Raw genomic sequence first — 14,126 nt, forward strand, 5'->3', positions numbered from 1 at the left:
ACAAGGGAAGGGAAGTTGCACAGACAGATACTTCTTACTTCTTGTGTATCACCTACCTTCTATTTTAGATTCACACAGGACAAATATTACAATGTTTATTTGTTTTGTTTGTCCATCTCTGTGTTTGCTTTGGCCTCTGTGCCAAAAATCGATCGCACAGATGGCACACACACACACACACACACACACACACACACACACACACACACACACATACCTATAAGAACAACCATCATACACTGCTTGCTGCCATCAATCATCAAAACTGTGCCTTATACATGTTCCATTATGCTTTTCCACGTTTCAGGCAGCTGCTGAACAACGACCCAATGACTGAGGTAGTAGTTTAGTGGTTCTGATTGGTGGTGTTCTATTGGTTAGGAATCTAGTCACCCAAATGGAACACCTGAAGCTTCCTGTCCCTGTAGTAATTTCACTGTAACTCGCTCGGGATAAGAGTGTCAGTCCAATGAAGAAGAATGAGTAATGTATAAAACACCAATGCCAAACACTAACTTTGCTGCTCCATCCACTAGAGATCGTGTTGATCCTGGACATCGTCAGTGTGTTTGTAGCCAGTTTTCCATTCCCCTGCTGGCCCAAGCCTTTAGCCACCTGAATCCTCACAGTCAACAGTGAAAGTGCTGGAACATGAAGTCAATGATACTTTGTTTACTTTGGCACTGTTACACAAGTCTTAATACTTAATGGTTAAAGAAACCCTCTTTACTAACTCCTCCGTTGGTTGTTGAGGCAGTTTCTATGTGTTTCTATGTGTCTTGAATAGCTGTTTTGAAAGTGTACTAGGACCCTAAGGGCCCTGCCATGTGCTGCTATCGTAGCTGTGCATCAGGGCTGTCCGTACAGTAGATCTTTCTCTCAGCTCAACTGTAAGTGTGGGTGGATCTATTTTTTTACTGAAGGGAGTTGTAACTGTCGATGGAAATTCCGGCATTCAGTTTTTATGAAACTACTTACAAGCAGGCTTTCTTGATTGAATTACATGCTCATTATTAGATTTGGAATGCGAGATATTTTTTTTTTAAAAAGGCAGGGGTCCCATTCTTTTTATTCAAAATGCTCAATTCAGTCAAATATGAATAACAGAATAGTTTGCATAATTGCCTAGATGGGCTCGACTGGAATTTGCACTCTGCTGGCGTCCATGTTCCACAGAATCTTTTTCTTTTTTTGTGCTTTGCAGACCTGATTAGCATTCTAGGTATGGTTTCATATGAGTAGAGATGATCAGCATATCTGCTGCCTTTTTACACATTTGTGTTCTGGTCATGAAATAGTGTTCTATGTTACTTTTGGTTGTGTATAGTCACAACCACTGTTTACAGACTCTTCATTGTACTGTGGTTTAGCATGTTAGCAACAAGATTAGCAACAAGAAGAGGACTAGGCTCCTGGGCATCACCTACAATTGTTTGCATTAACAGCAGTTATATCAGTTGACATTCCCTTCAGTGTATTGGCTATGGTCAGCCTCTTCCCAGTTGTCTTTCATTCCTAAACTGACTTTAGATACAGAGGAGATATAGAGAAGAATACTTTGTAGGTTTACATGTTTTACATACTTGGAATATATTAGGTCCTTGGTGTCATGGTTGCTAGTACCAACCCACCATAGTACAGTCAGGGCTTAGTCCCCTCAGAGTTATCCAATAGGTGTTCAACCCACCCCTGGGGAATAGGTATCCTGGCGATGTTGTTATGGTGACGGGGCCTCGAGTGGTGCAGTGGGAGAGTGAGATTTCCTATTTTAAAGATGGGGAGTGGGCGGTGGGGTGGGCATGGGAAAAGTAATCAGAGAGCTTGACTGTACATACGGTGATTCAGTGGTGCTACTTATAACTGCTTGTTCAGCCCACACACACACACACACACACACACACACACACACACACACACACACACACACACACACACACACAAATATTCACGTACACAGTTTCTGTCTTTTCTCTCTCTTTCTCTCACTCACTCACTCACTCACACACTCACACATACCCACACACACACACACACACACCAATACATACATGTGTGTGCATGCCTGATGGATTGCTTCTGACGTTCCCTTGTGTTGCAGGCATTTCATTTAAGAATATCTTTTTATTAGTTGGAGGTGTTTCGCAAATCCCCCCGGTGGCTTTTCAGAGGGAGTTCCTTTTCTAATTATCTTTTAATCGCCATATGGATCACTGGTGGCCTGGGATCCCGAGTTCTCTCTGAGAGTGCTCTTACCTTGCCGTGCCTCCACGTGACTAGCCCTGTCCTGAAAACCTATAACCCTTTGCAAGAGTGTCGGCACGTTTGAGTTACACTCGTCTTCCACCTCAAAATGGGTTTTTTTTTCACTGCTTAACATCTCCTCCAAATTCTCTGTAACAGTGTAGGTGGTACTGTACGCTGCATGAAATCTAAGTTTAAGCATATTACATCATAATCCTCTTTTGTAATTAGTCCCATCATTTTAATTTCTAATCTGGAAAAGAAAACCCTGAACTTTAGACCAGTATGTCTGATTTAAAAATGGTTTTAGGAACACTAGTGTAGATCTCTACTCAAGTGGACCAGTGTTGTGGTTTGGTAAGCTTCTATGCTCCTGTCGGCACCTGAGAGCATGTATCTAAACCAGTTAAGCAAACAGCGCAACCACAGGGCACAGCATGTGACTCGCTACCTCCGGTTTAACAGTACATCCCTTCATTTCTGGAAAAGCACTCTGCTAATCGGTTAACCGGCGGCACTGGTCCCAGTGCAGTTTGAACTTGGGGACGTGGACTGGAGGCTGGCATGACCTTGTGTTTTTGGCTGAAGTCGGGGGTGCAGATTAAACCACGATTAGATGTACTGTACGCCTAGCTCCACTACTTTATTTACGTTGACTGACCCGCACATGGACACGCATGCGATTATTTGGTACCCACTGGGTCGCAGGTGCGAGAGTCTACCTAATTGGCTCCACTGTAACTCTCCACTGCTTGTTGTTCGAACTCTGTGGAAAGACAATTTGCATCCAACACCTGGTGCCCAAGTAGGGAACAAAGTGGCTAGAACAACTAGGGTACACTATCAAAGACAAAGTGGCCTCGCTTGAGAATAATTAAAATCTTTTGAAGTGTTATTTTATGTGTCCCTGGTGTGTAGTCCAAGAAGTTGTTCACATTAGATTATCTGTTAATTGTTCCTGTAAATCAATGACTTGTTCTCCTTTAAGTGTTTTGTACCTGTCAGCCTAAGATGCTTAAAACTCCTGGATGATGCAACATGTATTCCCTGGTATTCATGACACATACTGTAGGTACTCTGGCATCTGGCCAGGACCCAAATATTATGTTATTTTTAGAGTGTGACCCTGATTCCAAAGATAGGATCTGATCAGCCTCGAGGCCTGTGTATTCCTCTCACAGTCTGAGCTGTGTTCACTCTCTTCACCTCATGCAGATTGTCGGGTTTGATTCCACCATTCCAAACGTTGTTAACCTCTCCTATCAGGCCTTTCTAATCTAATTCTAACAGGCCTGCTGTTGGTGATGGGTGTTGGTGAGGTGAACCTAGGTTTGGTTAAGGTCGTGAACCTATTTGTAGGCTATAAAGCTTGGAAAGCTATTATCTTGGTTGCCTTGAGGTCTTGTAGAAATTATAGTTAGGAGGTAACATTAGTGGATGGCACCGCCTGTCCTTAATACTTAATGGTTAAAGGACAATGGACAATGCCTGTCCACTGCATTATGGCATACAAGTCACAAATCTTTTAGTTCAAGAGATTCAGAGATGAACTCCTATAGATCTTGGAATAGTAATGAAAGTGTTGGTGATTATTTTCACACATTGGGGGGGGGGGGGGGGGGGGGGGGGGGGGGGGGGGGGGCAGGCCAGGCCAGGCCAGGCCAGGCCAGGCCAGGCCATAGAGAATTGTGAGAGAATAGAGAAGAGAGAGACAGTGACTCAGGCTACAGTCAAAAGACACTAGATTCATCATGCTCATATATTCACCACAGCCACTTGACTCTCTGAGGTACCAGTGAGATGAAGGCTGTAATGGTGTTTATGAAAGGTCACTGCAGGCCTATTTTGTATTTCAGAAATCATTGCCAAGAGTGGTTGTGCTATGATAGCTGCGAAAAGGAGATTCCATTGTAGCTTCCTTTATTTGTGTCTTTTTTGGGAAAATTCCTTCTACAAGAAATGTTTGGTTTATGTACAATAGTTACAAATTCAGCATTACTGATGCTGTGGAATGATGCTGTCTTAAGATGTTGGATAGCAGTGTAACACTGCTTTTAGGCTTCATAATACAACCAACACACATATTTTTGCTTTTTACAGGTACAACCTCTAGGGTGTCTTAAAATTGGTTTGGATTTGAATTAAAATTGTTCCTTTATTTTTTGTGTTTCCTCCCAAAGGTGATTGTTTGCCGTGACCTCCATTATGAACGGGTACTCTGCTCCCACTTACCCCTCTAGTGGGTTTGGCTCCCACTCCTCCCAGCTAAAGTGAGTATCTTACCAGCTCAATGCAGCTTAAAATACATGTGATTAACCTTTAAGTTTCTAGGTATTATTGGCATTGCTTGTATGTGAAACATCTCTGGTCTGAATCAGCCAATGGCAGTCAGTGTTTGTGTCCAAATTAGTATTTGGTAATTGAATCTCTAGTGTGTGTGTGTTTGAGGGATGGACTGTGTGAGAGGGAGTTAAGTATTGTAGCATCAAAGTCACAAAAGCTTGTTTTCTGAGCTTATATTAATATTGATAGATAGATACTTTATTAATCCCGTGGAAATGTTGGCATCCAGTAGGTTACATGTTACTTGACACACACAAAACAAGTAAGTACACATTCACATCAATAAAAAAAAAACAATACTTTGTCCGTGATGGAAGTCAATTCCCTTCAGGGAGTCTTCAAGTGAGAAGTCAATCTGTTATGACCGAGGGTAGGTGTCTGATTTGATTTGGCATTCCATGAGGGCCCCCCATAGAGAGTGTTAGACATAAACAAATCAAATGTTTTATCAACAGTATTCACACCAATCCTTTAACCCCTGCAAAACCACTGACCTTACTCCTTCAGCTTGGCTTGTGTCTCGGGGGGGAAAATTGATCCAGTTACTTAATTGCCGTGTCCTTTTCCCAGGCTCAGGCCATAATTCTATTTGCCTCATAAATTGATTTCCGTGCAACTCGTCAGTGCATCTGAGGTCTGGTTGACCAAGCAATTGTTGTCTGAGTTTTTGCCCTGAAGGGAAGGTGAAGAGTTGTGAACAAAATCACACTCTCTTGAACATATCAAGAAAGAGTTCTTTACACTTTGTACCTCTAGTTCTACTTTGTTCCTCTTATTAATTTCCTTTTTTGGTTAAGTAAAAAAAAAAGTTTTACTGTCATGCATGTATTTATTGCGTTTAAGAGTTACTTTTAGGTCAGGAGTGGAGTATTAGTCAGAAAAAGACTGTTATTCAGTTTTATGTTGAAGATCTATTTATAGTCACCTGTATACGTGGTGTCATTAAAAAATAAAGCTGTTCACTCCTGAAGACTACAGGTATTGTTTGTTTGTGCCAATTGGTTTCTAGCCCTGAATATGCCACCATATTAATTGGTTCCATCCATTATTTATCCTCACCCCATTAAAATGCACTATGAAGTCATGGCCTATCAAATGACCGATAAATTCATCAATGCCAAATGATATCGTCCAAAGAGCATTCATCTGCTTCAGACACAGCAGTAAACACACCATATCGAGCTTGCTCTGAGGGAAGAGCTCTCTTCCTTCTCATCTTTTTCTATTCTCATTATTCTTTCTTTCTCTGCATTTTGCCCATTCTCCTTTTGTCATTCTGTCTGTATGTCGGTCTGTCTTTCATCCTATATTTGTCTTGACCTTGTTTCTCTTTTCCTCTCTCTCTCTATCTTTATACTTCTACCTTTCCGTCACCCTTCTCTGACCCCTCCTCCCCTCCCCTCTCTGTTTCCCTTTTTCCATCCCATTTATCTCTCCCGCACCTCATCCCTCTCCTCTCTCCTTTCTCTCTCCATCCTCTCCTCTCTTCATCTCTCCTCTCGTCCCTCTCCAGCGGCCATGGTTCCCACTCCCCTGAGCTGCCACAGAGGAATGCCACCAAGTCCAGTGCTAAGGCTCTTTATGGTGAGTGGCTGCACAAGCACAAGCACATGCTTCCCGTGTCCTAGATGCTGCCCCATCCAACATGACCTTCAGAAACCGAACATAATGTCATCATCTATATCTACATGCAGTACAGTATGTCTCTGTATACTATCTCTATATCTCAGCCCTTAACATACTGTAGATACATACATACATACATACATACATACATACATACATACATACATACATACATACATACATACATACATACATACATACATACATTTGTACGTGTAATGTGTAAATTAGGGGTGTTTTATTGCATTACCTTCTACCAAGAATGTTATAGATTGTATTAATATATTGTTCAGATATTGATAGTCCATATTGATATGGCTATCAGTATTGAGTGATGAAAATGATTGCAGAATGCAGGGCTGTTTGCATTTTGGATTCTGAGGGTATCTTGATGTTGACTGAATTCGGGTGTGTACGTATACGGCACATTGTGTCTCCCTCTGTCAGTGGGAGAAATGTACTGACTGCTCTTCAGACACTGCAGCCTCTCACATGAGCATTCAGACCACATCCATCATCACAGAGCATGAAGAGGCATAAATGGGCTGGATGAATCTGTATTAATCCTCGGTGTGCACTCCTGTGTGTGTATGGATGTGTGTCTCTGTATAGTGTTTAGTGTATAGTGTATGTATCCTGCAGATGTGTGTATAGTGTTATGTGTTTGTGTGTGTGTGTGTGTGTGTGTGTGTGTGCGTGTGTGTTATATGTGTTTGTGTGTGATTATAGTGTATGCAGTGTTTCCCACAGTATTGAATTCCATTTGTGGGGGTTGGTTTGCAGAATTAACTTGAATACAACAGTTTTAACAAATTAGTACAGCGTGGTTATGATGCTAACCAGATTTAAGCACAATTTAGTACAACCTGGAAAATCATTGTGTGGTGGTCAATATTGATATTGTGGTGGGCCGCCACAAATAAGTCAATGTATGGGAAACACTGGTATGTGTTCACTTGCATGTCTGTCTGTATGTTGTCTTTGCAGTATGTTTGTGTTTGTGTTTGTATGTGGATATGAGTGAGAGCTATAGAGGCTGTTGGAGCTGCAGTGGACTGTGTGAACTGGACTCAGGTGTTGCCCAGCCTTATCTCTGGACCACAGCCTCACCCCCGCACCCCACATATATCACACCCCTCACATAGCCAGCCAATCAGCTGTGAGCCACCACACGCTTGTCGCATGTCCGCCCATCTATAATTGGTCCCCTATTTCATGATGCCCCAGAAGAAAGGGAACAAGGGAGAGCAGAAACTGAAGGGAGGCTCAAGGACTAACGGATGCGCTGCCACCGCCGCGCTCAGCTGGCTGGACCCCCCTGTGACACACACTCGCTCACTCGCTCGCTCGCCGGCTCCACCACCCCGACCGCCACCGCCCGACAGGCTCTTGTTATTGAAGTCGTTTATCACCATGGTAACGTGTTAAGGAGATTTCTCATGTGCGCTCTGCCTCCTCATGTGTGTGCTCTACGCATCCCCTCCCAAGACTGTACACTCAGTTCCTTTTCATTGTTGCCATACCCCCCCCCCCCCCACCCTCATCGTATAGACTGCAGAGGCATGCTCTTTTTCAGCCCCACCTCCCTATCACACTCGCATCAACCCCACGGCAAAGCAGCGGCATTGGTGGAATGTCTCGCAGTGGGCAGGTCTAAACCTGCTAGTGTCCAATCGCTGTGTCCAAGCTGGCCCTACTGCTGCAGTAAGGAGGAGTTGCAGTTGCAGCCGTGATTCCTCCTGTAGATTGCCTGCCTGCCTGCCTGCCTGCCTGCGGGGTCCTCAGCGGTGGCTGTGGTTTGTTCCATCCTACCCTGTGGGCGTCCTGTGCCATGTCTGTGGGGAAAGGCTGACACCTTCCAGGGGGGCCAGCTGTGGCCTGTCGGTGCCTGTGGTGCTAAGTCTGACCCACACACTGCTGGGCCTTTGCCTGTGTGTGTGTGTGTGTGTGTGTGTGTGTGTGTGTGTGTGTGTGTGTGTTAATGGGCAATAGAGGAGTACGAAAGAATGGAAGGGAGCAGTTGTTTGGCTTATCTTGTTGCCACTCCTGGGATTCTTGTGACAGATGGAGAAGTTGACGTAGACGGGTTCTTAATTGCCCTGTCAAGCTGTCTGACTACTTATTTCATTATTTACCTGTTACCTTTGTGGAAATACCATTGGATAACAGACCAGAAGAAAGCAATCTTTAGTCTCTTTCTGGCATATCTTTGGTGATATACAGCTCTGGAAACTCCACTGCACATTTTTCTGTTGTCATCCTACGGTTGACATTTGAGTTGACAGAATGAGTTGACAGTTATGTTCAAATTTGCAATGGTCTCTTAATTTTGAATATGACTGTCAACTCATTAGAATGTCATTCAGCAACTGTAGGATGACATGAGAAAAATGTGCAGTGGTCTCTTCAAAATAAATACGGAAATCAATGCATGAGAATAAACCATATATGACTGTAGATCATGTTAATGAATAATCTGAATATAATATGAATGTTTCAGGTCCTTGAGGACATGCATTAATATTTGAAGAGGAATGGCATGTACCTGCATAGTTTAGCACGTAGTTATATCAAACATAATTTTTCAGCGTCCTAGAAAATATTATCAAGCTTTTGAATTTGGGCTATGAAGAGTGATAGCCAGTGCTCAGATAGCAGACACCATTATCCAAACTTTACCAACAGATATTTCTCCGAGTGGATCCTTTTCTCTTATGACCTCTCAGTCATCCATGTCTCCAATCTTTTTTTTTTTTTTTTTTTTTTTTTTTTTGTTTTTTTTGTTTTCCCTCTCCATTCATCACTCGGTTTCTCTCCCTTTGCTTATCGCACGAGCAGGAACAGATGGACTGTACTTTTTCCGCACATCTGCCAAACACAGAAAGAAAGGTAGCAGGCTTGGAACCGAGCTGGGTTCCAGCACTGTGTGCTGTGTGCTACTGCCCCTCTGCAAAACCAAAACAAGTTCAGATACTCCACCTTAGTGTCCGCCTTTCAGTGGCCCAAGGTCTGGACTGGACAAAGACTGACCCCAATTCTCCTGGCAGTAGCTTGCTGGCCATTTTATTGGCAATTCCTATTCTTCTGGTGGTTGATAAAATTACATGATTACATTTTATTGTAATAAATATATTTTTGGAATTAATGTTACATTTAAATTGAGTTATTATAGAGCATTACTTGTTATTGGTTTTGCAGACTTAAGGCCTACTCACAAAAAGGTTGATAGTTGCACGTATAGTTTCCTTACTCTATAGCATCCTCCTCCTTTCCTAGAGTGGGATTTTGAGTGTGTGACTTGAACTTTGCATGTGCTTTACACTCTATCAGTACTGACATACAGTTGGTATTGTAACTGAAGCCTCAGAATAGCATTTCCAAAAAGCATTGTTGTGCAGTGACCATCATTAAACGAGTTTGTCAGTCATTTTGAGTACATTCCTTCTTTTGTTATGATGGTCAGAAGACAAACATGCTTTTTGGAAATGCAAACCTGGGGAGAATAAAACAAAATAAAAAAAAATAATAATTGAAGGCTAAAAGCACCAAACACCTGTACAAACCTTCTTATATGGTAGAAAAAAAAATGTCATGACTGATGATCTTCCACATTTTCTTTTATGATGTCTGCAGAAGTCTGCCATCATATAACTACCATTCGATTTGATTATGAGTTGTTTGCAGTTCGTTGGACGGCATTGTTTGCTCTCTGGGTGTTTCTGGTCTGGACTCTGTTTGCCCTTGATTTGAATATACCGTTGTTTCTTTATAAGTGTTAACAATGACATTCCTTTTGCTCTGGGTTAGTAGGCCAGGGAAAGAATTGTTTGTTTAAGAAAATCTTCTGTGCGGCTTTGAAATCTACCGTGTCGTGTGTGTGTGTGTGTGTGTTTGTGTGACTCTTGTGTTGTGATGTGCTCTGTCTTTCAGAACAGAGGAAGAACTACACAAAGAACAGTATTAACAGCATGACGGACACATCACAGTACCATGTGGAGGTGAGCACCACACCAACAGGTCTCTCACTACGATCCAACTCAGTCTAGTCCAGTATCTAGTCCAGAAACAGTATCTTGAGGAATGAGGATTTGAACAAATGACCGTGTGAAAACCTGACCTGCGCATCAACACTTGTCTGTATCTGCACCCACCAAATTCTAACTCCTCCTATAGTTTCCTCTGGACATGGCTTTGCTTGGGTCCCTGGCTGTCTTTTTGTTGTTGTTTGGAACATTATGGTACCACTGGGGCCAGTGATTGGAAAGTAATTTGTTGTGGTCTTAAAATACACAGGATGTTGTTTAGTACATCATGTTTGGTTTGGTTTTCCCCTGTTTACAGCTGTTGTGTAATGTTGTGAATGTCTAACTGAATAGACTGGACCTTCACGAAACAAGCAGGTCATCAATTATGTTTTTTTCCCCACTGTCAGAGCTTATATTTCATATGACAGCTGCACCCTTGTGATATTGTAGCTTCTCTACTTAAAGATCGTGATAACTATTTGTGTATAAAAAAAATTAAAATGGTGAGCAAAAGCTCACTGACATTTTGCATTGTGTAGACTAAACTTTAGTTTAGAGACCGGTGTCTATAAGCATATACTGTATGCTTACATCATTTATCTTAGGAGTGTTCATGATCTGTTGTAAAAGTAACCTGTTATACCTGGAGGTAGCCTATAATGACAATGTATCATGGGTAATTTAACATAATCACCTGACATCCTCTGTGACAGCACCTGACCACATTTGTGATGGACCGTAAAGAGGCCATGATCACCATCGAGGATGGGATCCGCAAGCTGCGTCTGCTGGACGCCAAAGGGAAGGTGTGGACCCAGGACATGGTTCTCCAGGTGGACGAGAAGGCCGTCAGCCTCATCGATGCGGAGACCAAGGTGAACCTCTGCCCAATGGGGGTTGGATGCTAAGCTGCTGAAACAAGGTTGAATGGCATCCTGAGGCCTGGCAGTTGTTTGAATCTGTCTCATGTTCCATCTTAAAGGAAAATTACGGCGATTTTTCACATAGATATTTGTTTCTCGAGGTCACCCAGTACTGTCGGTACGAAAGAAAACGAAAACAATCGGTTCTATCTAGCTCGACTTGCTACAGCCAACAGCTAGAGCTGCCAGTGCTACACTCTGGAGGCATGAACCGGGGGGCTCATGAACATGCCCCCAGAGTGTAGCACTATAGCTGCCTGTTTTCGTTTTCTTTCGTACCGATAGTACTCGGTGGCCTCAATAAACGGAGATATATGTGAAAAATCGCCGGAATTCTCCTTTAATATTTTCCAGCTTCTCATTTACAGGTGGACACAGATTGGCAGTTTCATATTCAAACGGACTCACAGGACAGATGGAACTGATAATTTGAAGTGCTCTCCAAGTTGAGCCAAGCATCATTGGTGTTAAATATTCTGACACACACACTAGAGATGAAACTAAAATACAAATATTTGAAGTGCTGTCGAAGATGTGCCAAGTATCATTATTAAAGCGGTGGTTGAAAAAAAATACCAATGGTTGAACAAAGGCAGGCTTTCATAGTTGATATGAATTCTCAGTTTTCCAGCCATGTTTTTCCCAGATCACTCTTCACCTTGGCTAATGCTGTGTTAAATCTGGACACACTCATCAGCTCTCTCTTTCATTCCACTATTTGCACCCTCTAATTAAAGAGCTGTGTTCTAAGTCATTCCGTGTTCTCAGTGGCTCTGTATTACTGTCTAAAGCTGCATAAACATGGCCAGCGATCCGCTCGGCGCCTCACAAGTTGAAAATATTTTAACTTAGTTGTGCAACATTTTATGTCACTAATGGTTATTTCAGCTGTATTCACTGAAGTACAATAGCATTCAGTGGTCTCTCTTCGCTAGTCTCTTCTGTCTGTATCTTTTATGAATAGGCTTTGCTAACTTGACACTTACTCTTTTTTTGCACCATAATGTTTTCTTATCCTATTTTAATGTCCTATATATGTTGTCTGGTGTTTTAATATGCCCCCGCCATTTATCATCATGTCCTATATACACAATGTTGTCCTATATACTTAATATGCTGATGTTTAACTTCCCCTCTCTCTCTCTGGAAACATTTTCAGAACGAGCTTGAAAACTTCCCCATTAGCACCATCCAGCACTGCCAGGCAGTGATGAGCGCCTGCAGCTACGACTCCATCCTGGCCCTGGTGTGCAAGGAGTCCGGCCAGGGCAAGCCCGACCTGCACCTCTTCCAGTGCGACGACATAAAGGTGAGCCTGGGCTGCAGCAGAGGCCTGGAACACACTCTGACGAGACTTTTAAACTGTACAAACTACATAAATATATATTTTTAAAAGCAAGAGAGAGAGAGAGAGATGGGGAGGGATCGGGAAAAGACCAAGGGTTGAAATCGAACCCACGTCCCCATGGGCACTCAGACCGCTTGCATCACAGCGCCCCCTGACTGCCTTTTAAAGCCCTTTATTTTAAAATCGAATGCATTTAAAATTTGAGGATCATTGAAAAACTACTTAACTAGTTGAAACCTAACCACCCACACACATTTATAGAAATAAATCCCTTGTTCACACACCATTATTTACTGAACACAGCCACATTCCCAGTCTGCTGGTGGTGAGGGTGTACGCTACACTGCCACTATTCTTACTCAGAGGAGGGGGAGAGACTCAGATCAGCAGGATTTGTGCTCTGCTACTTTAACACCACCTATGGGAGTACAGGAAGATTGCAGTGTAGACCTCTAAATGTACCAGAATGATCAAATGTAAAATGTCCATGTAGCATGGAAAACACAGGAAAAAAACATCCCTGTTTGTCCAGTTCTACCACCCATATTTATCACTCAGTGTTGTCATAAGATGGTCTTAAGTTTGCATGCACCTCAGAGTTACTACAATGCCAGTTGAGATGTCATGATATGAAGTTGTTATGCAAAATAGATAGATAGATAGATAGATAGATAGATAGATAGATACATATATAGATACATATATATATAGATACATACATTACTTACATACATACATACATACTTACATTACATTACATTACATTACATACATAAATTCATGCATACCATACATACCATACATACATACCGGTAACATACATACATTACATACATACTTTATTGATCCCCAAGGGGAAATTCAAGGTCTCAGTAGCATACAGACATCATGCACTTACAGCAGAAAAAGTAATATCCATATAAAAAACTCCACTGTACAATAGAGACAGTAGAAGATAAACATGATACTAAATATACTATATAAACTAAATCAAATATCAAGTATCAACATAGTGTGCTTAAGGATGATCAAGCATGACAGGGCAGGGACTGAGCCTGTAATTCAGAGTGCAGCTGAGGATGATCAGCATAGTTGAAAGGGTGGGGATAGTAACACGGCCATATAAGAGAATAATGTATAATGTAGACAAGATAATATAACACAACTATGTCAGTGCAAGAATAGGTTGAGGTAAAAGGGTTACAGCCATTGGTCAAGTATTGAGTATCAGGTATTAAGCATCAAGTACGGCCACAGTCCAGGAGGGAGGGAGGGGTTGTGCAAATGTGCTAATATAGCATGTAAACAGACTATGCAGAGAAGAAGACGAGAAGGGAGGATCTCTGTGAACATATGGCTATTTTTTTATGACATGGACAATGCTAATCAGCGTATTTATGAGCCACTCATACTTTCCTCTGGCTGTGTGAACTACTGTCACACGATGCATATTAATCATGTCATCACATTCCTGGCTGAGCAGTTTGATTTATGAGTGGCTCACACATTATCTCCACAACAGGGTGTAGTTTAGCCTGGCTTCCTTTTGGCAGCACGGTATTTTTTATAGCCCTGGCCCACTGGGCACTGTTGAGCTGGAAGTCCTGTTATTGTTGTATT

General features: G+C 42.3%; 1 protein-coding gene across 7 annotated transcripts in view; it reads left to right on the forward strand.

Annotated features, from left to right (window-relative positions):
• The window catches only part of eps8a (epidermal growth factor receptor pathway substrate 8a), a 57,891-nt gene that overhangs the window by 27,474 nt on the left and 16,291 nt on the right, over positions 1-14,126 (forward strand). For all 7 annotated transcript variants that reach the window (XR_007196309.1, XM_048268004.1, XM_048268002.1 and 4 more), the window contains exons 2-6: positions 4,422-4,511; positions 6,098-6,168; positions 10,141-10,208; positions 10,949-11,110; positions 12,318-12,467. Coding sequence is in view for 6 of the 7 variants with exons in the window: in XM_048268004.1 (XP_048123961.1) it covers positions 4,447-4,511; positions 6,098-6,168; positions 10,141-10,208; positions 10,949-11,110; positions 12,318-12,467 (516 nt within the window). In the remaining variant the exon portion in view is untranslated. The remainder of the gene's footprint in view (positions 1-4,421; positions 4,512-6,097; positions 6,169-10,140; positions 10,209-10,948; positions 11,111-12,317; positions 12,468-14,126) is intronic.

Source organism: Alosa alosa, chromosome 17, assembly GCF_017589495.1.
Source record: "Alosa alosa isolate M-15738 ecotype Scorff River chromosome 17, AALO_Geno_1.1, whole genome shotgun sequence".
In the NCBI taxonomy this organism is placed as follows: Eukaryota; Metazoa; Chordata; class Actinopteri; order Clupeiformes; family Clupeidae; genus Alosa; species Alosa alosa.